This window comes from Hetaerina americana, unplaced genomic scaffold (genome assembly GCF_022747635.1).
Source record: "Hetaerina americana unplaced genomic scaffold, ioHetAmer1.1.p SCAF_2, whole genome shotgun sequence".
NCBI classification, from domain to species: domain Eukaryota; kingdom Metazoa; phylum Arthropoda; class Insecta; order Odonata; family Calopterygidae; genus Hetaerina; species Hetaerina americana.
In genome coordinates, this window is record NW_027286763.1 from 14,989,599 (window position 1) to 15,014,675 (window position 25,077).

At 37.8% G+C, this 25,077-nt stretch overlaps 1 protein-coding gene across 2 annotated transcripts; it reads left to right on the plus strand.

Annotated features, from left to right (window-relative positions):
* Positions 1 to 4,112: 4,112 nt before the first annotated feature.
* Positions 4,113 to 18,210, plus strand: LOC139688030 (uncharacterized). 2 transcript variants are annotated; one of them, XR_011700717.1, is made up of 2 exons: positions 4,113 to 4,311; positions 7,145 to 7,393. XR_011700717.1 is itself a non-coding variant. In XM_071585433.1 (2 exons), exons 1-2 carry the CDS (start codon positions 4,276 to 4,278, stop codon positions 17,680 to 17,682), a joined length of 1,860 nt encoding a protein of 619 aa, XP_071441534.1. In that variant the 5' UTR covers positions 4,113 to 4,275; the 3' UTR covers positions 17,683 to 18,210. The 2 variants fall into 2 exon arrangements, 1 of the variants encoding a protein (XP_071441534.1); XM_071585433.1 differs by lacking the exon at positions 7,145 to 7,393 and adding an exon at positions 15,859 to 18,210.
* Positions 18,211 to 25,077: the final 6,867 nt, after the last annotated feature.

Genomic DNA, 25,077 nt, shown 5'->3' on the forward strand with positions numbered 1-25,077 from the left:
GGAGATATTAATGAATAACCTGAACCATGGTAACTAGTTAATATGAAATGTCACTACATTGTAATTTCTGAGGGGGAACAAAAATCTAAAAATAAATATTACAAGTGGCATGAAGATTGAGATCAACTTCTGTTCTTTGGGACTTTATGGTTGCTGTGTTGAAGTTTATTTTTGGTCTAGGGTATGAAACCTTTGCCGATGGTGTTCCTGTTTTATATCCTCTCTATCGTATAAACTTTTTGTGTGTGCTTCAAAGATTATAATTACTAGCAAAATGTAGCACCCACTCTAATTTACTGGGAACAAGACAGGTATAGGGTCTTGTTGTGACATATTATAGTTATTAAACCTCTAGCATAGTACATGACAGGGCCTGGAGTTTTCATCACAGAATTAGTGAATTGATTTAATACTATCCTTTAAATGCAATTCAGAATCAAGGAGAAGTCCCGGATATGCCTTAGACATGCAGTCTGGGGATCAAAATGGTGTGGTGGACTGGCTTCTCACCCAGAGGGCCTAGATTCGGAGATAGATGATCTTTTTCAGTCATATCCCAATTCCTACTTGAGGTGCTTTCTGAAGAGCAATTTGAGCAGGAAATACCATTGCATAGGACGTTAAACTGAGGACCCCTTGGTCCCTTTTGATAAAGTAGGCTGATTTCGATGCCAGGTTTCTCTCCACCGTTCCTCCGTTCCCATTGATCCCTTCCCTTATGATGCCAATGACCTCATATGTTGATCGCCTCCCCTAAATCTACTATTACTATGACATGCAGCACACACTCGTACAGTGTACATAGAGGATTTTTCCAAATGATGGCACCCAACGCTATTTGCTTAAGAATGCCATAATGTCATTGGCTGCATTACATGGCATCAGGAGCTATTCTGTAAAAGTCAGAAATGCCATTTCTGGATGTTTTTTGACAATCAAGCTATCAAGGCCATGTCACAATGGCATTTGTGAGAAAGCATCAAAAAATACACTGCTGCGTGGTTAACCTTTGTCTATATCGTCATAGAGCAAATAATTACTTAAAACTGAACTAAACTTAAAAATGGCACAAGAAATCAGGGAGTTGATGCAACTGATTTTTATCCACTTGCAACATGCTGCAAAGTAATGAGATGTAGTAATTCAAAAGAGAAGATAATTGCAAAAGTCTTGCTACTTACATAAGAGCTCTGAGAGGTTGCTAATGAGACAGCAGGCCTTTGAATGGGCATTTGGCTGCTGTTGCAAAGGAGTTTGGTAATAGTACCAATTTAAGAGAACCTGCAAGAGAGAATTAAATAAGAGTTGTTGTTGGACCTATAGCTGGTTTCAAAAATTTTGATAACATCTGTGTCAATGGCTCAATTCTTAACCTCCACCCATCTAAATAGCCCTTGAAAGAGGTGGATTTAAAGGGTTGATGTTTAGAATTCAAAATTGAAGGAAATCTGAATAGTATTTTGCAATAAACTAACATTAAGACAAATGTTTAACAAATTCAAATCACAAATGATATCTCCTACTACTAAAATGTGTTCTACTACAAAGATGTTTTCCTAATACAATGAGTCCTTAAATGCCATTGCAGGTAATATACTAAGAATTTTTTTATTCAGCAAAAGAATAGGTACTAAAAGTAACTTTCCAGAAACAAATTGCTTATCATGCCAAATATCTCTAAAATTAAATTACTTAGAAGAGCAGAAAGTAGTCACTGTCATAATATAGTCAAATCTTGATAGGCTAATAACATTCATACTCGCAGAGTAGTGTTGTGCATACTGTGCGTTATATATCAAACCTTTTGAAAATTTTTTCAAGAATAATGTTTTAATTTCAATAATACATCAGAGAGATTGATAATGAAGGGATTCGGAATGGTATTTCACAATGTACAATCATTAAGAACAGAAGTACACAGAAAAAGCTGCTTATATGTGCAAAGGATTGATATTACCCTTGTCCTAAAGGATTTTTTCCTAATTCAGTGAGTCTTTAAAAATGTCATTGTTGGTAATCATGAAAACATTTCACATTAGTCAAATCTTAGGAACAAAATTAAAAAGCAAACTAGCCAGATTGCATAAGGGTGGATGCAACTCCAAAAACAATGCAAAGCTATCTCATAATGCTGAGTTCAAACAAAGCTAGAGAAATTAGTCAATTGACTCGTAGAGGATATAGTATTACATATATGGTTTTAAGAAAACATATATTGACTAAGGGATTACCTGGGATAGCTATTATCCTAAGGATTGCAAACTAAACTATTTGGTAAAAATAATTTTTAGCTATCACTCAACTTAATACTATAATATATTTTAATCTTTAAAGAAATAACCTAAAATCTGTAGTTTACTGGTAGTTCCTCTAAGTCTCCCCAATCTACTTGGTTGTGGTCACACGCTATAATGTGTCTCCCACAATCACCTTGACATCATTTGCAGTGTGTAAAAGTTTTGAGATGGCAAACTTGGTTCTCTACATGTGTGTATGCTATTTTTCCTTCTGTCAACGGCATTTAAAATTCAGTTGTGAAACTATATCAAAGTATCAGTGAAAAAACTTTACCTCATACTCAACTTGATGGTATTATTGTCATAGGTAATCTACCAGTTGAGGTAGGTTTTGAATGGACACAACTACCAATTAAATATATTGTCTCTCCTAAAAAAACACCATGCAACATAATGCTCTACAAAAAGCCCCTCATCATCTCTGTTTACTATCTCTTTTCATTTCATCCAACATCTAGCCTATTTGGCTGTGATCTTTTGACTGACTTATCCTATCTTTTTCATGAAAATACAGTAGAATACAGTATGGGAGAACCAGCTGACGACAAAGGAAAGGAGTTGATGTTAAGTAACAAAAAAATAGGTTCAGTTGCATATGTGGGAGTTCATGTGGTGCAGACGTTTCTCAAGGTTCATCCTTGTGGTCAACGTAGAGCAACTGTTACAACAGAACCGAATTTATTACAGACTACCTTTTTATATTTTCTTTTAGATGATGACCGACAAAACATAACTTGTCCTTCTGAAGAACTTTTTTCTGCTATTGGCCATGGCATCACTGCAGCTAGGCGTGAATGAACACAATTGGGTCACCGGAAAATTTGGTCCAATTTAATAACCGCAATATTGTCAGATGCAGCTGATTTTCAATTTTCACTCTCTAAGACTTGACTTCAAGAATTTTTTCTGTTAGTTGTCGCTGAAGTATCCATTAAGTTTTGTGCAGTGATGAACAATATGAACTACTTAATTATTTTTAGATTGCCTGTCCTCAATAACCCTGGAAATTACTATTTGTTACTAATTCTACTGTGTTTACTTTTACATATTCTAAAGACTGGATATGAATAATATTGGCGAATATTTTTGGCCGTTACGTTTGGCCATGTTTTGGAGTTTGTGCGGTGTCTTCCACATTATTCAGGCTGTGGACAATGTACAGGCACTATTTTATAGTTTCTCATATGCCTCGGGATCTCTTTTCAGTATGGGTTTTTCCCATGAAATAGGAGAAATACTACCAAGCTGGTAACCTCTTGGGTAGTAGTGGAATATTCAACCATAACATGTTTTTTTACAACTCTATAGATATGCCACCATCTTATATTACTTAGATGGTGAATGTCATGTACATTTCTCCTAAGTGCACAATTACTTACAGCATGTTATAAATTCTTTTATAAAAATTCTGCTATAATTCTTTTTCTTTGCTGCAGAGCCAGGTACAAGAAAATAAGAAAGCATCATTCGAAGATTTTGGTGCTGCCTATCAATCATTGGCATTCCTTAGGAAAGATAAGTTGATAATATAGGCTTTATCTTATGGCCAATGCAGATGTTTTTCTTCCTCGCGCGCAGCAGCTAAGTCGTTTCCTGATGTCAGGGCTTCGTTTTGGTATGAAAATTTAATAAATAATTGAAAAAATGTATATAAATGTGGCAGACGGTATATATAATACAAATAATTTACACGAGAAAGAATATGAGCCACGACGCGGTAATGTGACGCCAGCGGTATTAATACAACAAGAGTGTAACTACGTCATGGTTTCATTGGAAAACAACTCCCTCTTTGAGCGTGGCTCAGAGAGAAAACAGAGTTATAAATATTAACATAGGAGGGAGTGGGCCTTGCTGATCACGATATTTTGTGGAAATTGGGATGTGTAGTTTGTGCACATAGTATGATTTTAGCGGTCTTTCCCCGCTTGGATGAGGTTTTATTCAAAGTATTCCAAATCCTGTAATCTACCTGAAAATGAGCATCAGCAATACTTCAATTGCAAGCAATGTGGTAAGTATTTGCCAATTTTGTTGATGATCATGCCACATATCTTAAACGCGATGAACTGATATGAATGATTGCTTTGGGTCATTAGATTTGATTAGGGTAAAGTTTGTATGAATATACTTGGTGAATGACAGTAATGCTAAAGATGACGACGTTCTGTTTTTGGTAAATTGTGTGGAATTACAAAGTCAATAATTTCATTTCAAAATGTTAGGTAAATCCCATAAAGTTACGCCGGGGACAAAAAGTTTTTATCACAGAGCATTGTACCACTGTCGCGGGAAAAAACTCCTTTTTCTTAACTAAGAAACTTCATAGCTATGTTTAACTTAGTATGCTTGTTTTAGCTTATGGTATCCAATTACGAACACTGGTGATAATGTAGTCGCCTAAAGCAGTAAAAGTTTCCTGTTACAGTTCCACGTATCGGTATGAGTTGTCCGTATCGGAGATAAGAGAAAATTGATTCGTTCCTAACCGTTCCCGACTTTCTTACTTAAGATTAATGTTAATCTTCAGAAATTCGTCCGCATATCGACGAGTACGTATACGAAACTGGACGAGGTAATTATTTATTATGGGAAGAATCAATCCCAGCCGTACTCTTACAAATGGGCAAAGGATGGGTGAGGGAAAGTAGAGAGGAAAAAGGAATAAGTCAATGAATAAGAAATTCAAATTAAATAAAATGATATAGGGGGGTTAGAACAAACCCCGATTAAACCAAAATATGATAAAAAACGCTCTGGCTAAGGTGTACTAGATAGCATTGACCCTCGCTCTTATCAAGCACTCACCAGCCAGGGGCTTACGAGAGATCTTTGCGCCAGCGGCCCATCAATCGCACGTAATAAAATAAATGAAAATTTATCACGCACTCTCTAGCTGGGATATACTAAATAGCCTTGATCCTTGCTGGTCGCAGGCACTCACACAACCAGGGCTTTCGAGAGGTTTTCCTCTGCGCCAGTGGCCCGCCAATCACTAACTTGCTTGCGTATGCGTAAATGCCTTAACCCTTACAAAACTCACTCACAGGTCTACCGTGGAATCTCTTCCGACATTAGTACTCTTGACTGTGTGTGTGTTCATTTTATTACGTGCGTTTGAGTGCTTGGGACTAGCAAGGATCAATGCTATATAGTATATCCAAGCTAGAGAGTGTGTGATTAATTTGCATTTATTTTATTTTATTACGTGCAATTGGTGGGCCTCTGTCGCAGAGATAATTCTATCGTAAGCCCCTGACTGTTGAGTGCTTGATAAGTACACCTTAGCCATAGCGTTTTTTGTTATCATATTTTGGTTTTAACTGTTTTCTGTTCTAACCCCCTCTATCATTTTATTTTTATTTAACTTGAATTTTTTTATTTATTTATTTCTCTCTTTTTCCTCTCTAATTTACCTAATCCATCCTTTGCCCATTTGTAAGAGTATGGCTGGGGTTGATTCCTACCATAATATTCATGCGGCTGTGGGTACCATTCGCTTCGTACATGGACGAGGCATTGTTTTACATTCCTAACTCAGCTTATTGGGGGATGGAGAAGGTACAGTGGCTAACTTCCAAGCGAGAGAGCCCGGGTTCAAATCCTGGCAACAAATATTTTTCAGTCGTATTCCAATATCTACTTGAGGTGCTTTTTGGATAACACTTAGAGTGAGTACAACATGCGTCGGATGGGAAGTTAAACTGCGGACCCCTTGGGCCTTTCAACAAAAGTAGGCTGATGCAATGCCGGGTTTCTCTCCATCCTTCTTTTCCCATCCATCCCTTATTGCACAAATGACCTTAGCTGTTGGTTGCCTCCCATAAAAACTACTGCTACTACTCAGCTTATTGGAAATAAATACTCTTTAATTATGTGGAATTAGTCAACTATTAGGGGAAGTCGAACCAACCACCCCATCCCGATTTTTGAAAGACGTGTTCCACAGCAGTTTTCATAATATATGTATTATCTTCTACATTGCTTCTTGACATGTAATTCCTATTGGTGTGCCTATGCAAATAAAGTAGAGTTGCACTATGAGGAATAACCAGATATGTAAATGATTATGGGACTCCAAAAATCTTCCCTGCTTATGTCTGTCACATGACTTCTGTTAAGAACTATGTAGAGATGCCATCATATTTACCTTGAAATGGCAAAAACAGCTGGATAGAATGAAATCACTGTTTACAGTGATCATTCTCCGATGTGGCCTAAGGAAGGGTCATCAGGAGATTTAAAACATTCAGTATCAAACAAGAGATAAAGTAAAAGTCATAAACATGCCAGATATGGCATTGCCATCGTTGTTAAGAAGTCTTTCCCATTATTGAGATTCATCATCAGTATTTAAATCCCAGGAATCCTAGGTTTACTGCAACCCCCATGTTACTATATTTGAATGCAAGGCTGCATATTCACATGTAAAAAAGTTTTTTGGTGAGGTGCGGCAAAAGTTTTCAAGGTACTTATTATTGAAATGTTGGCAGCTGTTTACGGTGATAATGCTCAGAAGAAAACCTCTTTTCAAGTGGTTTAACTGTTTTGAAGATGGCCAACAAGATGCCCCATGATGCAAGGCTGGGATGACCTTCAACCACCTGTGTTGAGGGCAACATTGGTTGTGTATGGTCCATTGTCCTTACCGATTGTTGAAAAACTGTCCGAATGATAGCTGATGAACTGAATTTAGGAAAAACAGCAGTGCACGCTATATTAACCGAACATGATGGATGTATCCTTCACCATGACAATGCACCTGCACATTCAGCATTGATTGTTTGACAGTTCCTGGCCAAAAATTCAATCACCATCCTTGATGATTCATTCTCCTTATTCGTCAGATCTCAGCCCCTGTGACTTCTCCCTATTCCCAAAATGCAAAAATGTGATGAGGGGACATCAGTGGGAAGATGTGGACATGAAAGAGCAAGAAACAACGAGAAAACTAAAAAGCCTTCCAACCGAGGACTTCCAAGGGTGCTTTAACCAGTGGAAAAGAAGATGAATATATTGCAACGCAAGGAATGGGGACAATAAGTACTTTTGAAGGGGACAAAATCGATGTATTCTAAATTTTGCAAAATAAAGTTTTCATGGCCTCAGTTTGCATATTTATTGGACAGACCTCGTGTATTTAAAAAGTATTATCAAAAGCCACTTAAGAAAATTTAGGAACTGTAAATACAAAAAGTACAAGAAACAATTGATGGTTTTCCGGCGTAACTTCATGGAATCGATTCCTTTCCAAGAACAAGGGAACCTTGGATTATGACCAAGATAATGAGAAAGCTACACAATAGAAGCAAATAGAGTAATATAAATACAGGGTTAGGTAGAAGGAAGTACAAAGAGTGAAATAATATGTTCAGATGAGTAATAAATATAAAAAATAAGCATGGAGGGAGATGCAGTGGAAGGATATGAAAAGTTTGCAGAGGAAGGGTGAAATTGGTGCTCTAAATAGTTAGGTTAAAACCCTGTCAAGAAGCAAGAAGAGAAAATCTGTGTTATCAATCAGATATAAGTCAGGAAAAATATTAGTTGAAGCAGAAAAGATCAAGAGAGAGAGATTGAAGGAATATATTGGAGAACTCTATGTTAAAGACATTAGGCTGGCAAGATCAAGCGTAAAAAGAGAATTTGATGCAGATGAGGCTAGGATAGGTCCAGGCTTACTCGCTGGTGAGTCAGAAAAGCATTGAGAAAATTGAAATCAAATGAGGTGGTGGGGGTAGTCAACCTTCCTGCAGAACTGCTTAAACTTTTAAGAACAGGCACGAGGAAGGGTCTTAATGGAGTAATTCGTATCATTTATGAGAGAGGAATCTGGCTGGAAGACTTTGCGAGATCAGTGTTAGTTACTATTCCGAGAAAGGTAAAGGCTACATCATGTGAGGACTACAGAACAATAAGTTAAATTTCCCACGCAGCTAAAGTTGTTCTCAGGATCATCAACAAAAGGATGGAGAGTAAGGAAAATGATTACTTCGGGGATGATCGGTTTGGGTTCAGGAATGGGAGTTGCATATGCGATGCCATTCCAGGAATGAGATCACTAATAGAGAGGAACATAGAATTCCATCAGAACGTATTTGCCTCTTTTGCCGATTTGGAAAAGACATTTGATCGAGTAAATTGGGAAAAATTAATGAATGTGTTGCAGAAAATAGGAGTAAGTTGGAGGGATAGGAGAATTATCCGTGACATGTGTGTCTGAGAGTCTGATGAGCAGTGTTAGGAGAGGAGTAAGATGGGTTTCCATTATCCCGTGCTTATATGCAGATGTGCAGAGGATATGGTAAAAGAGGCATGGGAAGAACGGGAGGTAGAAATGAAAGTCAGTGGGGAATTCATAAAATCAGGCTTGTAGATGATCAATCCTTAGTTTTTTAGTTAGCCGATGGGTTGTAAACTCTTCTGAGTTAATGGAAAAGTCATTGTGATAGTGATAGGATGAAAATAAATGTAAACAAATAAAGGTTAATGTGGTTTTCTGGAAAGAGAAAGGTTAATATAAATATTTATATAGTAGGGCTAAAATTCGAGCTGGTGGAACAGTCAATGTAGCTCTTAAATGTTTTGGACCAAAAATATAATAGGGACAAAAAGAGAAGAATTTTATTAGGTAAAGAAGCAATCATAAGGAGGAGGGAATTAATGGCATTGAATTTGTGTAAGGATGTTAAAAAAAGGCTCATCAAAACTTCGATATGGAGCACGGTTTTGTATGGTGTAGAAGCATAGTAATTATGCAGTAGTATTATTATAAGTAGTATTAATGCAGGATGATAGGCATAAATTGGAGGCATTTGAAATGTGGGTCTGGAGGAGGATGGAGAAGGTAAAGAGGACAGAAAAGAAAACAAATGAGTTGGTGCTAGGTATTGTGAGTATTATAGTAAGGAGGGGATTGCTGGGAGAAATCATGAGGAGAGAGGAAAGTTGGTTGCAGAGTAGTTTGTTTGGCAGTTGAATGTTGAAGACTGTGATAGAGGGGAGGACATAAGCAATTGATAGAGGGCTAGGAATTCAGTAGGCATATTGGCAAATGAGAGAGGGGTAGGAATTGGATAGGCTTATTGAATAGAGTGAGCAGTGGAAGGAAGTTTGTAAAATTGAAGATAGGCTTATTGTGTTGTGGGATTTCAGATTGCATTTAGTGGGAGAGCACAGGAGTTATCGTTTTACTCTTCTGTGTAGTGTCTGGCGGTTGTTCATCCAAAACCACCCTTAGCAGTAGATTAACACTAATGATAAATCATATTCATGTGATGTATTATTGAGGATGATAATGGGATAATATTAATGGCAAAATGGTCAATCATAACTTCCTTCATGATGCCTAAGTAAATGTACGGGGGCTGTCCAGAAATTGACTTACGTTCTGGTCTAGCATGGCGGTGAGTAGGGCTAGAGCTACCATGTTGGTGTCTAAATGTCCCGACACTCAGTACAAATCCTGCTGTGGTAGTGCGCAGACTGTGGTTTTTTTACTTTGCTCTCTGCAAACTGTTAAAATGTGCTCTTCATTATAAAATCCCACCAGTTGTGAAGTGCGATCTGTGATTAGGTTTTTACTGGCAAAAAACCACAAGCCAGTTGGAATTCATAGTCAACTTTGCTAAGTATATGGAGATGGAATAAGTGAAGGCAGAGTGAGGCAGTTGTGCATTCAGCTTAAAAATTTCACAGCACCAATGTTCACGACAAGAACCACAGTGGTCGGCCCAGCCTTGTGAAGGTAGCTGATTTACTCAGAGACTGAATGGGAAAGCTTTAGTATCATTATGACAAATGGTAGTAGTATTTAGGGGAGGCAACCGACTGCTGAGGTCATTTGCACCGTAGGGGATTGACAAGAAAGGATGAAGGGTGGAGAGAAACCCGGCATCGGCATTAGCCTACTCTTTACGAAAGGCGCCAAGGGGTCCACAGCTTAACGTCCCATCTGACGGATGGCGTACTCACTCAAAGTGCCCTCCACAAAGCAACTCAAGTAGGGATCGAGATACCACTGAAAAATTTATGACAAATGCCTCAGTTTGAATAGTGACTATGTATAAAAATAGTTCAAGAATGTGCCTTTCAAATGTTTATAATGAAACATTGTCTTGTCACTAGGGTGATATTTTATTTCAAAACGTGTGTTACTTTCTGGACAACCTTCTTATATATTTTGAGCAGCAAAACCAAAAAAAATAGGAAATTGCCTGTGGAAGCAATTTCAGTTGTCCCTTTCAGCATTTTGTCATTATTACTATTATTTGGTGGTCTGCTGATTAAGCTAGATCTTAAATGGAGAGAGCCTATACAATGATACCTTGCCTATCTTGACCAAACACAACCTAACTTCAGACACTGCAGTAAGTCACTCTTCAAATTCACATACTTCCTTCCTCCTTTCATTTTATCCAGTATGCAAGTGCTGTTCCTTTCCCTATCTATTTTGCCTCATTTTCTCCCCTCTCTCACAGTCTTCACCTTCCATTCCGTTTCACAATAATCTTGGTTCATCTTTTGTGCCTCCTTAAGATTTCCCTCAACATTCCCTTCACATTTACTCATTTATTATCTTTTATGTCCATTTCTCTTTTTTCATCCTTCTCCACACCCAAATTTCAAAAGTCTCCAATATACATCTATCTTCTTGCTTCAATGAAGACCGTATGCCTCCATGCCATCAATACCGTTCTATAGTCCTCTCAATTATTGACTTAATTACAGCTGTGGCATCACAAATTGCTCTCCCCTTCCTGCACCCAGACTGATCATCCCCTATGTAATCATTTGCCTTGAATTCGATCCTATTATTGGTAATCTTCAGCTGCATGTTCATTTGGTTGCCTTTCCCTTTTTTTGTGTAGGAATAAACACTGATTTGATAAAATGTGCTGACTAAATTCATCCCTCATAAAGGCTATGACGTAGTCCTTAAAAGTTTTGCCTCCCTCATTTACCTAAGCCCTTAATTTACTTCCGTGGGAATGTTGTCTATCCCCACTGCTTTACTTGATTTCAATTCCTTTTATACCCTTTCTGCATCACCGTTGAGTGAGCTGGGACGAAAGCTACCCTCCTCTCATCATATTTTCTTTCTAAGTCTAAGTTTGCTGGCATAAAGTCGTTATCATATGCATTAGTTACTATAAATATTCCTTTCCTCTGTCTTGTCTTCCCTGGTTCAGTTAGTTATTTTCATGGCTTATCTTTGGTTTTTTGCATAGATTTTTCCTTCTTTCTTAATGACAGTGCTTTCACGTTCATGTAATCTACGAGGGTCATCCGGAAAGTAGTACCCGTTCGTGAAATAAAAAGACAAAAGTAAATATTAACAAACATAAAAAATTTTATTTGAAAGAGGATACTTTAAACTACTTCTCAACATAATCTCCAAGCAAATTAAGGCATTTGTCATAACGTGTGACAAGTTTCTGTATTCCTGCTGCATAGTCCTTCGCCGCCAGCTCATTGAGATACGCGAGGGACCCATCTTGCACAAATTTTTGCATAATGCAGATGGTATTTAACAATTTCATGAACAATTGTTCGAGAAACATTGGGAAAATGCTCACAGATGTCATCAATTGTGACGCGCCGATCGTTCCTCACGAATTCGTCAACTGAGCTCACCAGTTGGTCTGTAATGCAGACGGTCTCCCCGAACGCTCATCGTCGTGTGTGTTCCCCCTCCCCATGTTGAAGTTGCGACACCACCGCTGAACAGACGACTCGTCCATTACATTGTCTCCATACACCTCCTTTAATTGGCGATGAATATCACATGGGCGAACGTTTCTTGCATTGAGGAATTTAATCACTGCCCTCACTTCACAACTGGCGGCGTTCTCAATTTTTTTAAACATTGTAAACAATCACAGAAACAACACAGGCAATGCTAGCGTCACGCAACTTGGCTCAGAGAAGGCAGACAAGCCACTGAAGCTATCTGACCTCGTCCAGCGGCTACTCGCGTCGTCAGCACTTCATGCGGCACGAACGGGTACTACTTTCCGGATGACCCTCGTATGAACACAGTTGTTAACCCAAAGGTTAGTCTGATGTGTGGTGGTAGAGTTCACCGAATACTAAGCCCAGCGGCATGTTAAATTCACTCATCAAGGGAGGGGAGGCCACATCTGTTCCCTGTGCCATGTATGGTTTCCTTGGAAGCTCCTGGGTAACCCTAACCTGGGAAACTGGGCTGAATCCATAATATGAATGACAGATGCAATCAAAATCCATTGTAAAACCACTGAAATTTTATTGGGCACAAATAGAATTTGCCTGAAGCACACACACATTTTTAAATATTTAGACAATTCAATTTCAAGAGATATTGAATGTTATGTTGATCTTGTTTGCCTCATTGTAAATTAATGAGCTTCTCTAGACATGTGGATTGCTCATGAAGTCATTGAGGAAGAAAAGAATAACGAATTATTTTGGGTATATTTTTTTATTTTTCAACATTATTTCCTTTGAGCTTGTTGCTCTTTTCTCAGCATTTCTCTAGCTTTTTTGAGCCATCCAAGAAGTTGGATTTCAGAAGGTCCTCATAATATGTTTCTCTGTTCATGATAACTCACTCATTTGACCCGAATAGTTTTTCACAGCCATTTTTTCAAGTCTGGAAATTAAATAAAGTCATTGGGGGCCAAATCTGTTGAATACAGTGGATGTTGTAACATTCGAACTTTTATTCCATAATTTAAGCCATCAATACAGTGCAGGTTTGCACCCTTCCAGATGGAACAGAATTTTTTTCTTTGCCAAATGGGGCTTTTTTAATTTTTGATTTCTTTACTCAACTGGTGCAGTAACTACACATATTATACTCCAGTTATTTTTTTTCCTTTTTGCAAGTACCATCTGTAGACGATTCCATGTATACAGGTATCCCAAAAAAGTCCTCATCATCACCCAAAACCATCACCTTGTCTGAGTTTCTATCAAGCATGATTGGTTTTCTAACTTACATAGGACTCAATCTATCTGCTTGAGTAAAGGCCATTTTCTTATATTGAAAATATAACCTGTCAGACCAAAGTTGTGTGCATGCAGTGCCATCTATTGACTGCTTCTAGAGGCACTCAAAGTTATTGTTTTTATTCAGTAGTCATTTTCTTGTTGATGAAAAGCAGATTACAATGCAAAAATCATTACTCATGCCAGTTGTGAAGTGTCTACAGGCATTTGTGTATGCAAAAGGATCATCAGCCGGCCAAATTCATCACGAGTTGTCTCATTTATAGATCCACAATAAAAAGTGAAGGAAAAGTTAGACAATGGTTAGACAAAGGTTGGACAACTTAAAAAATGGCCGAACAAATGTACATGAGGAAGAGTAGAGTGTACGAGGGTGGTCCCATAAGTACCCAGCCTGACCTTGAGATGGCGGTACTTTTTAAAAAAATATCACTGTCTGAGAAAGTATGTAATCTATAAAGCATATGTTTGAAGTTTGAAGATGCTATGTTGTTTAGTATTTGTTAGGCAGCCATCAATAGTGAATTTGTGAAACTGAAGAAAATTGGTCATCTTTATGTGATACAATACTTTTATTTGAAAGGCCTCTGCCCAACCAATATAGAAGCTGAACTGGATGCTACTCTCGGTGAGTTTGCTCCTTAGTTTACAGCATAAAAGTATTGGGTAGCAGAGTTTAAACGAGGCCGTAAAAGCTGTCACGACGAGCATTGCATTGGTCGACCAAATGAGGTGATGACTCCAGAAATGCTGAAGAAAATCCACAAAGTGATATTGGATTATCGTCGACTGAAAGTGCGTGAGCTAGCAGATATAGTAGGCATTTCAAAAAGTGTGTTACATTGTATATTAACTAAAAATTTGGACATGAGAAAGCTGTGTGAAAGATGGGTGCCGCGTTTGCTCACACTCGAGCAAAACCAGTGTCGTGAAGATGTTTCAATTGAGTGTTCAGCAAAGTTTCACAGCAACCAAGCAGAATTTCTGTGCTGTTTCATAACCATGGATGAAACATGGGTCCATTACTTCACACCCGAGATGAAAGAACAATCGAGTCAAAAGGGAGAACCGCCTCTAAAGATCGCGAAGATTATTTCATCTGCAGGCAAGGTCATGGCTTCGGGTTTTTGGGATGCGCATGAGATGATTTTCATTGACTATCTTGAAAAAGAAAAACTATCAACGGCGAGTATTATGTGAACTTATTGTGACATTTGAGCAAAGAAATCAAGCAAAAGGAGTCGCATTTGGCTAAGGAGAAAGTGTTGTTTTATCAAGACTTAAGCGCACTAGCTCACAAATTCGATATTGCAAAGGTCAAAGTTTTTTAATTAAAGTTTGAATTGCTACCTCATGCACCCTTTTTGCCAGATTTAACCCCCTTGGATTATTTTCTGTTCGCAAACTTGAAAAAATGGCTAGGTGGTCAAAGATTTTCCAACCTTGAATAAGTGATGTCGGTAGTTAATGGCTATTTTGAGGAGCAAGACAGTTTTTATTATAAAAAGGGTATCGAACTTATTGAACATCGCTGGTTAAAGTGTATAGAGCTGAAAGGAAATTATGTTGAAAAATAAATACATTTCTTCCAAAATTTTTGTGTTTTCTTTGTTGGGTCGGTTACTTCTGGGACCACCCTCGTTAGGCCTAGTACCCAGGCCGATGAAATCTTTCAACAAGTGGAACAAGAACTGCCATCTTATTGAAATAAGTGCTCTGCCTGATATATTTCCTCTCCTTGGGGGCAACGCTCTTAATGGGCTTGTATAAGGTTGTCACAGAAGAGCTCAGATATCACAAATAGTCGTCAAGGCGGCTACCAACAAGAATAGCTAGAATTATCAATTTTGTACCACTCTTGACAAGACAGAGATGACTTGTCTTAGCATCTAGCGACTGTTTGGAATCTGGTGCAGCATTATGAAAAGGACATAGAAGTGAATGGTGATTATGCAGAAAAGTGAAGTAGGTTTGTAGGAAACTAAAAACTTTTTATGATGAAAATTTTTCCATGGGCAAATGGCCCTTGCTCTTTCATTATTATTTGTGGTAAAGATGATGCTCACAAAGTGAGAGTTTGTATCTTATCTTTCAATGCTGATTTATCTCTATGTTATCTTGACTTGACCGCTTGAATGAAGTCCTCTGGATTCTGCCTATTCCTTACTTGCTTTCAAGTTATAAAGTCATTTGATTTGTTGAAATGATGACCTTAAAATTTGCGGTAATTTTTAAATCTGCAGTTTCTGATAATTTCCATTTAATTACTCCACTGAGGAGATTTGAAGGTGGGAGGGGGATGTTGCTACCTTTGATAATGAAAACCAACTTTCAAGGAGAAATAAAAAATAACTTTATCATGGAATAATAACATGGAAAGAATTGCAAAATTGGAAGTAGCTTAAAATAAGTGACTGATAATACTGGTGCTAATTTTTCATAGGTTTATGCATGATTCATAGGAGATAGCTTCACATGTGTTATAAGAGTTTTCAGTGTGATAGTCACTATCATTGGCTTTTGGTTTTCTTACTGCTGGTGTTGGATTCACTTTATTTTGTCTTTACAGTGGGATTCCAGCATTGAAAAGATGGACTCTGAGGAAGACTTTGACAAATATGCAGACATGATGCAAAAGAGACATTTCCAACTTCAAGAAGGCAGAAAATATGATGTACTTAAGCCCGATCAATTGTGCTATTTTGCCAAAATTCTTAGTAATTTTATGCCGCCAAAACAAGCTGCGCTGATTTCTAAAAAAGCTGCACAATCAGGCACTTTGTTCTACCGCATGATTGTGGTAAATTGTTCAACCGATTCAAAGTTTTTCTCGGTGCCTGTCGTTTGTATAAAACGGAAAGAAAATGAAGTTTTTTATGATATTGAGGGTCGTTTATATGAGAGTTGGATAGATTTCCTCTCAAATAATCACCTGCCCAAGTGCCTGATGAAATTTCCTGAAAATGGGGTTTATGAAATTGAAAATACTAGTGAAGGAAGGAGTAGTCAAAAGCTGAAGTTAGAGAAAAGGCATTCCCCTGCGTGCAGTATGTTGAAGGCTGGCCATAAAGCCCTAAAATATATTGCAAAGATTACGGCAATTCTAGCTGTACCTGCATGTGATTTGGAATTCCTGAAACCCTATAATACAGCCATTTGTATAGTGTCTGGAATTAGCAATGCATATACTGGCATCTCTCATGCCTCTGAACTTTATGACTGTTACAAACATGGAGATGGCCTAAAAAGCGGTGAAGCATTTGGAAATTGGATGGGATTGGCTGAGGATGCACTACTGTTTACCATCACAGTCGGCAAAGTAAAATTTGGTACGCCACAATCTGATGTGATTGTGTATCAGAACATGTTAAAGATGGTTACCTCATCAGTAGGGAGTGAAAATCCCATGTCAAGGATGAAGAAGATTCAAAATATTCTCATTTATAATCACTTAAGCGATTATAGTGAAAAGGCTGTGGAGTACATAGAGCTAAATATTTTAAAGAGCAAGCTTGATTTAAAGGACTTATTGTTCAATGTCAGAAAATATGTTCTTAATGATAATTCTCCATTACAGAAATATAGGCAATTAGTGCATGTGGATTATGATATAGTTTCCACTGTGGCACAAGATATGGCTAGAGCACAGGAAATTCCTCAATTAATGTCAATGGAATTATATACTAGTATTAATGTTTTTGATGAAACTATTCATAAAATAATTAATGAATTAAAATACTGGATAAATGGTAATGCTTCAGATATGCAAGTGGTGTTCCGTGTGTCTGGGTTGTGCAAAAATTTAAAAACCTATGAAACTCCTGAAGAAATGTGTAAGCATTTTGAAGTCAGCCAACCAGATGATGTAAGAGTAAATGATAGATGCATATTTGAGGGACCCGGGGGAAAAATTTTGGAGCTGCAGAAATTGTATGATGTAAAGAAATTTCCACAATTTCTCTCATATGCTGTTGAATATCTGAGGAATGGTAATGATGATGTAGAAGAATTCAAGAAATGTTTTAATGATAGAATTGTCAAAGAAATGTTCATGGATAAATGGCTGCAACCGTCATTTAATGAAAGGGAGTGGATAAATGCACTTACTCTGGATAACCTTAGCTATACACAAAGTGTCCCTCATACAAAGCTTACCCTTGTAAAACCAAAGCCTACAAGTAGAACAGAAATAACACAGAGTGATTTATTTAAGTTAGCAAAGAGGTTACTGGGAAGGGTGGGAGATGTTGATATGAAGCTAATCAGGCCTGATATGGAATGGGTAGTTGTAGCTATGAGGGAACATAGACTTGCTGTGATAATTGCTCCTAAATTAGATGTGAAAAATTTGCCTGTTAGTGGATGTTATCCAGTCTTTGTAACACCCTTGTAGGGAATCAATAAACATGGTCAATAATGATTTAATTTTTTGACCTAATGGCCTTTGATAAGAGTTTTGGAATTGGGACTATTATATATGTCACATTCTTGTACAGGTATTATTAAATAGTGTGTTTATGGAAGTATGTACCTGTACATCAATATTTATTCTTGATTATTAATATTATTGATTTTTAAGTTTTCTTTGGTTCATTTTATATTATTAAGCTGTATGATTTTTTTAGTAAAAATTCCTAATTTATATTTAATCTATATATTTCCAACTTATTGTTAATATTACTCTAATGTTAAAGATTGATCATGTTGCCCCCACCCCTAAGCCCTACCTCTTCAGTATTCCATTGCCAATCAAAATGCTCTGAATACACTCTTACACTTAATACTTTCACACCCTGTCTTACTCGTCCTAATTCTGCCCATCCAGACTTGTCATCCCCCACTCACACCTGAGCGGTCTGTGACATATAAATCGCTGATTAGTTGCTTATTCCTCCAATCTACTCCTACTCTTTGAAACCTTTCAAATGAAGGAAATTAATCACATTATAAGCCCCTATCTTCTCCAAATTTCAAGTTGCTTCAATAAATGGCTTCCTGAAACAAGGCAAATCAACGTTAATAGCTGTTATTTACGGCACTAGGTACATTATTATTATTATAAGGTAATCTACTGGTTAAGGTAGGTTATTGGATGGACACGGCTACTAAATAAATATTTTGTGATTCCTAACAAAATATAAAATCCAGTATCCTACTCTACATCAGACCCCTCTTCATCTCCGAGTACTTTCTTCCTCCCTTCATCCTGTCCAACATCCCTATCCTGTTCCTTCCCTTTCCTCGTTTGCCTAACATTCTCCCCTCTATTACAGTCTTCAACATCCCACTGCCGGTCAATACCCCCTTCATCCACTTTTCCTGCCTCCACAGGATTGCTCCCAACAAACCCCTCTCTTCGCCCACCATAACAAGTACTTCCTCATTTGTTTTCTTCTCTGTCCATTTCACCTTTTCCATTCTTCTCCAAACCCACATTTCAAAAGCCTCCAATCTACGTCTATCTTCCTGCTTCCATGACCACGTTTCCGCACTGTACATAGCTACGCTCCATATCAAAGTTTTTACGAGTCTTTTCTTAACATCATTACTCAACGTCCCTGTCATCAACTCCCTCCTCCTTGTGAAAGCCTCTTTGCCTAGCGCAATTCTTCTCCTCACGTCCCTACTTCTTTGACCGTGTTCGTCCAAAACACTTCCGAGATACGTAAAATGTTCTACCTGCTCCGGTTTTTGCCCTCCATTTTTAATGATTAGCTTAGCATTTTTTTTTCTAAAAAACCGCATAACCGTTGTTTTATTAATATTGATTCTCATCCCATACCTGTCGCACTGAATTTCCAATTCACTAAGCAATGCTTGCAACCCCTTGGCTGACTGACAAACTAAAGCTTGGTAATCAGCAAACCTAACTGATTTTATTGATTCCCCACCCACTTTCATTCCTACCTCCAGTTCTTCCCATGCCTCTTTAATCATTTCCTCTGCATACAGGTTGAACAGCAACGGTGATAATGGGCAACCCTGCCTTACACCTCTTCCTAACACTGCCCAACCGGACTCATCGTTTCCCACCCGCACCTGAGCAGTCTGAGACAGGTACAGGTCGCAGATTAGCCTCCTATCCCTTCAATCTATTCCTATTTTCTGCAATATACTCATTAGTTTTTCCCAATTCACTCTATCAAACGCTTTTTCAAAATCTACGAAACAGGCAAATACCTCCTGGTTGTATTCTATATTCCTCTCAATTAATAATCTCATTACTGCAATGGCATCACGCGTACCTCTCCCCTTCATAAACCCAAACTGATCATCCCCTAAGTAAACATTTGCCCTACTCTCTATCCTTTTGTTTATGATCCTGAGAGCAACTTTAGTGGGATATCAAACGTATTGTCCTGTAGTCCTCACATGATGTAGCCTTTACCTTTTTCGGAATAGGAACTAAAACTGATCTCACAAAGTCTTCCGGCCACATTCCTTCCTCATAAATACAGCGAATGAGCGCATATAACCTCTTCCTCCCACATTTTCCTAAACATTTCAATAGTTCCGTGGGAATGTTATCCACCCCCACGTGTTATTTAGTTTCATAATGCCCTTTCTATTCCCTTAATGCCCTTTCTATCTCATCGTCGAGTATGCCTGGACCTAAGTTATCTTCTTCTCGTCATGTTCCTTTTCAATGTCTAACTTTGTTGGTCTAAGTTCTTTACTATACAGTTCTTCTATATATTCCTTCCATCTCTCTTGGATCTTTCCTGCGTCAACTATTACCTTACCTGCCTTATGTCTTAACTGTTAGCATAGATCTCCCTTTCTTACTTCCCGATAAAGATTTAACTTTACTATACAGTGCACCAATTTCACCTTTCCTCTGCAGACTTTCCATATCCTTGCACTGCGTCTTCCACCAAGTTTCTTTTGCTTTATTTGTTGCCAGCCTCAATTTATTGTTTAATTCTTTGTACTTCATTTTGCCTAACTCTGTATTTACATTTTTCCAATCTCTCTCATCTTCTCTCATCCATCTTTGTAATCATCTCACCCGTGATCCATTGTTCCCTAGTCCTTTTTGGAATTAATGGTTCCAATAGTGTCTTTTGTGGCTTTCCATAACCCTTTCTTGATACTTTCACTTTTTTCTTCAATAGTACTTAGCTTTTTACCATCCTCCATGATTTCCTCTACCACCTGTTGGTACTCCTTCCTTTTTAATCCATTTAATGCTTCTACATACCATTTTCTAACACCTGCCTTATCTTTTTGAAACGGATGCTACATTTCACAACAACTAAATTGTGGTCAGAGTCCGCATCCGCTCCCGGGAAACTGTGCGAATTTATCACACTGTTCATAAACCTGTGTCTAACCAGGATATAATCTAGCTGATACCTTTCTGAGTCACCTGGCATTTTCCATGTATAACCATCATATTTATCTTGGGAATGATAATTTAGGTGGTTTCCCGTTGCCTTCCTCAATAGTGTTTTTAATGTGACTTCATTACTTACTGGCCGCCCCACGGGGGTCAGACGCCGTTGCAGCCGCCTCACTGAGGAACGGACGCTGCGTGGACTACCTTTCGTCTGGCTCCTAACCTTCGACCTATCTGGCATGGGTGACCCTACCAGGAGCAATTTTTATTACTCCCGCCATCACAGCTCTAGGGGTCATCGGAACGCACAAGCCCTTCCACCACGTCAAGGTTGTAGTCCGGGGAGGGAGACTAGGTACATAAGGATCAATTAATTTGTAGAATGATTTTTATCCAAATATCTGGTCATTTCTTAGTAATAATTAATTTAAAGTGATACCCTTGTTTACTTCCTCATTTGTTTTCCTTTCTATTCATCTCACCTTTTCCATCAAATTTTACCTGTAATTTTCTAAAATCACCAATATATGCATGTGATTTTTCCTCAATGACTACAGCTGTGTGTCGAAAAAAACCACATTTCATATCAAAGTTTTAACAAAACCTTTCTTAATATCATTGCTCAACGTCCCTGTCATCCATTCTTTCCTTGTGAAAGCTTCTTGGCCTAATGCAATTCTTTTCCTTATGTTCCTACTACTTTGGCCATTTTGGTCAGTTTCACCTAGTACCAGTTTGTTTTCCATGAATTTGTAAAAATGGAGAAAATTGGTCATTGTTATTTGATACAATACTTTTATTTGAAACACCTCAGCCCAACCAATATAAAAGCTGAACTGGCACAAATGGCCAGAATGACAACCTATGTAAACGCTGAACTTCTACTCTGGGTTGAGTCTGCTCCTTTGTTTACAACAGTAAAATATTGGGTAGCAGAGTTTAAACGATGCCATACGAGCTGTCAAGATGAGCATCATGTTGGTCGACCAAATGAGGTGACGACTCCTGAAATGGTGAAGAAAATCCACTAAGTGATGCTGGATGATTGTCAACTGAAAGTGAATGAGCTAGGAGATATAGTAGGAATTTTGAAAAGTGCTCTGCATCGCATATTAACTGAAAATTTGGACATGAGAAAGCTGTGTGAAAGATGGGTGCCATGTTTGCTTACACTTGAGTAAAACCATTGTCGTAAAGATGATTCAATTGAACCAAGCAGAAATTTTGCACCATTTCGTAACCATGGATGAAACATGCGCCCATTACTTCACACCAGACACAATAGAACAATAAAAACACTGGAGGGAGAACCGACTCCAAAGAAGGCAAAGACCATTTCATCTGCAGGCTTTGTTTTCGGATGCGCGTGGGATAATTTTCATTGACTCTCTTGAAAAAGGAAAAACTATCAACAGCGAGTATTATGTGAACTCATTGCAATGTTTGAGTGAAGAAATCAAGCAAAAGCGGCTGCATTTGGCTAAGGCGAAAGTGATTTTTTATCAAGACAATGCATCAGCTTACAAATCCGATATTGCAAAGGCCAAATTCATGAATTAAACTTTGAATTGCTACCTCATGCACCCTTTTTGCCAATTTAACCCACTTGGATAATTTTCTGTTCGCAAACTTGAAAAGATGGCTTGTTGTCAAGGATTTTCTAACTGTGAAGAAGTAATGTAGTCGGTAGTTAATGGCTATTTTGAGGAGCAAGACAGTTCTTATTATAAAAAGGGTTACTTACTTACAAACTTATTGAACAAGCTGGGAAAAGTGTATAGAGCTGAAAGAAGATTATGTTGAAAAATAAATACATTTTTTTGTGAAAATTTTGTGTTTTCTTTGTTGGGTTGGGTACTTCTGGGACCACCATTGCACAGCTAATGAGCAATTCCAATATTTTAGTTAGATTTCCTCTAATTTGAAACCCCATAGCCTCTTGCTTTTTTACGTTATTCTAATTCCACACTTATCGTATTGACTTTACTATAAGTTCAGAAATATTTGCAACCCTTTGGCTGACTAAAACTTAGTCATCAGCAACCCTCCATTATACACTTCCATTGTCCTGCTCCAATTACCGAGTTTCTGCAGCATACACAGGCATGCTTCAAATTAAGGTTTTGGTGACCCATTTTTTAGCATCCTTATACAATGCCCCATCTTTATTAATGGTTCTTTGTTTAATGTAATTCTCCTTTTCTACCCACTCCTTTGACTAAGTGACATTTTAAATCTATTCTTTCTACTATCTCTCCAATTTTATGTACATGTTGCCATTTGCTAAAGTTAGTCAGGGTCTTATGTCAGTAAAAATTTCGGGTAAGTAACCTGCCTCAAATTTAAGCAGTAAATTTTAATTGTATTCCAACCTATGGTCAAATAGTGGCTCCCGTCCTAATTATAAAATTTATCATCCTAAATATAAGTTAATATCATATCTATTGTTTGGATTTGCTGAGGAGAAATACACTGAAAAAGCTATTTTCAGCTTATGACAAAATACCAATTTTGCACTTTTTCACAGATTTATATGTAACATACCACACGTTTCAGTTCATCTAACCATCTTCAGGTACAAGACAAGATTCAGCATGTGATACATCATACTTATCCCTGTTTCAGGAATGGGGGGAAAGAAAAGATTGAGAAGTGAGGTCGGTGGGGACAAAGAGGGTAAATATGGAAAACACAGGGAAACTAAAGAAATGGAGAGGAAATAAGAGGGGGATATGCATTTGTGGTCATTACTTTGGAGAATGGTGGCAGGTAGCTGGTGTCCGGGTTTTAGGAAGGAGGGAAGAATAAAGAAGGGTTAATTGGGAAGGAGACATTGAAGGGATAGAGGTAGGTTGAGGGATAAATGATTTTAAGAAGGACATATCAGGGAAGGGATTGTTCCGAGAGTATGCAGATTATGAAATGAGGTGGTGAATTTTCTTTTATTACATTTTCAGGCAATCTTATTAGAAAGATCACCCACAAACAATAGACGACACCACTTTTTGGGCTTTTCTTGCATTGGACTAAGGGAGCTTAAGTGTGAAATAGTTTTAAATTTTAATTTTTTCTTTAAGAGATTGGTGACAATATTTACACTACAGCCATTGGATACTGCTATTGATTTTATGGTGTCCAACTCATGGTTGAAATGTTTTAATGTTAGGGGTAAATTAACAAGTCGGTGTATCATTGAATGGAAGACTGAGTTTCTGGCTCGTAGGGTGGCAGGAATCAGCTGGGATGATCACATCACTGAAACATGGTTTCCTGTATATTCCAAAACTATGTTTATCATCTATGATAGATATGGAAAGGTCAAGAAAGTTTAACTCTTTCCCGGATTTGATTTCCATGGTGAACTTAATTTTGGGGTGTTGGGCATTTAAAAGATTGAGTAAACCATCCAGTTGTCTTATACACCCAGTCTAACTGCAGATGATGTCGTCCACATAGTGATACCAGTAGAAGTATCACATTTAAGTAGTCCATAGTAGATCACAAGGTTCCCATTATTGGAAAACGGCTATTGTAATATGTATATTTAAAAATGAAGACTGGGAGGATTGAAGTAATTACAGACCTACTTCCTTCACATCCATATTATGCTAGGTTATTGAACATATAATTGTTATTTCTATGATGAGGCACCTCGATAGTGAAGTGATGAAACCCGGCACGGTTTCCAAAAGGGTAGATTCTGCAAAAAACAAGTTGGGCTTTTTGTTCGAGATGTTTTTGGTTCATGAGAGAGTGAAGTTCCAGTAGATGGTTTTTCTAGGTATTAAGAAAGCCTTCATCAAAGCAGATCATAGTAGAAATGACTATTTGAGCTTTTACGGCCTCTTTTTAGACTGATCATAGTAAATAATATTTCCTAAAGCTGTGAAGGGTTGACCTTCTTAAAAATACTTAACAGCTTAAAGGAATATCATGTTATATAGTCAGTCTAGATTATAGTAAACTACTCACAAAGCCAGAAGTCTATTGAATAGCTAAAAAAATTCTGGGCTGGATTAAAGACTTCTTGAATGGTCGGGTACTAACAGTAGTCATAGATGGTATTAAGTCTAATGAACTAAAAGCCACTTCAGGTGTTCTTCAGGGAAGTATTATGAGACCTATTTCATTTTTTCTTTAGATTAACGACATTAGCTTCGTAGTTAATAATAAGTTGCATTTATTTGCCTATGATGCAGTGGTTTACTGAGATATCTGTAATTCTGAGGAAAGCCTCACCAGATGACCTAAATGCTACACAAGGCTGGTGCGACACTTGAAAATAGGAATTAAACTTAAAAAAGAGCGTAGTGATGAATTTTTGGAGAAAGAGCAATTCCCTTCAGAACGCCTACTGTGTCAGGAACATCAAAATAGAATGTGTAGACTCGATTAAATACTTGGGAATTACCCTCACTCATGACCTCTCCTGGATGAAACAGCTACGGG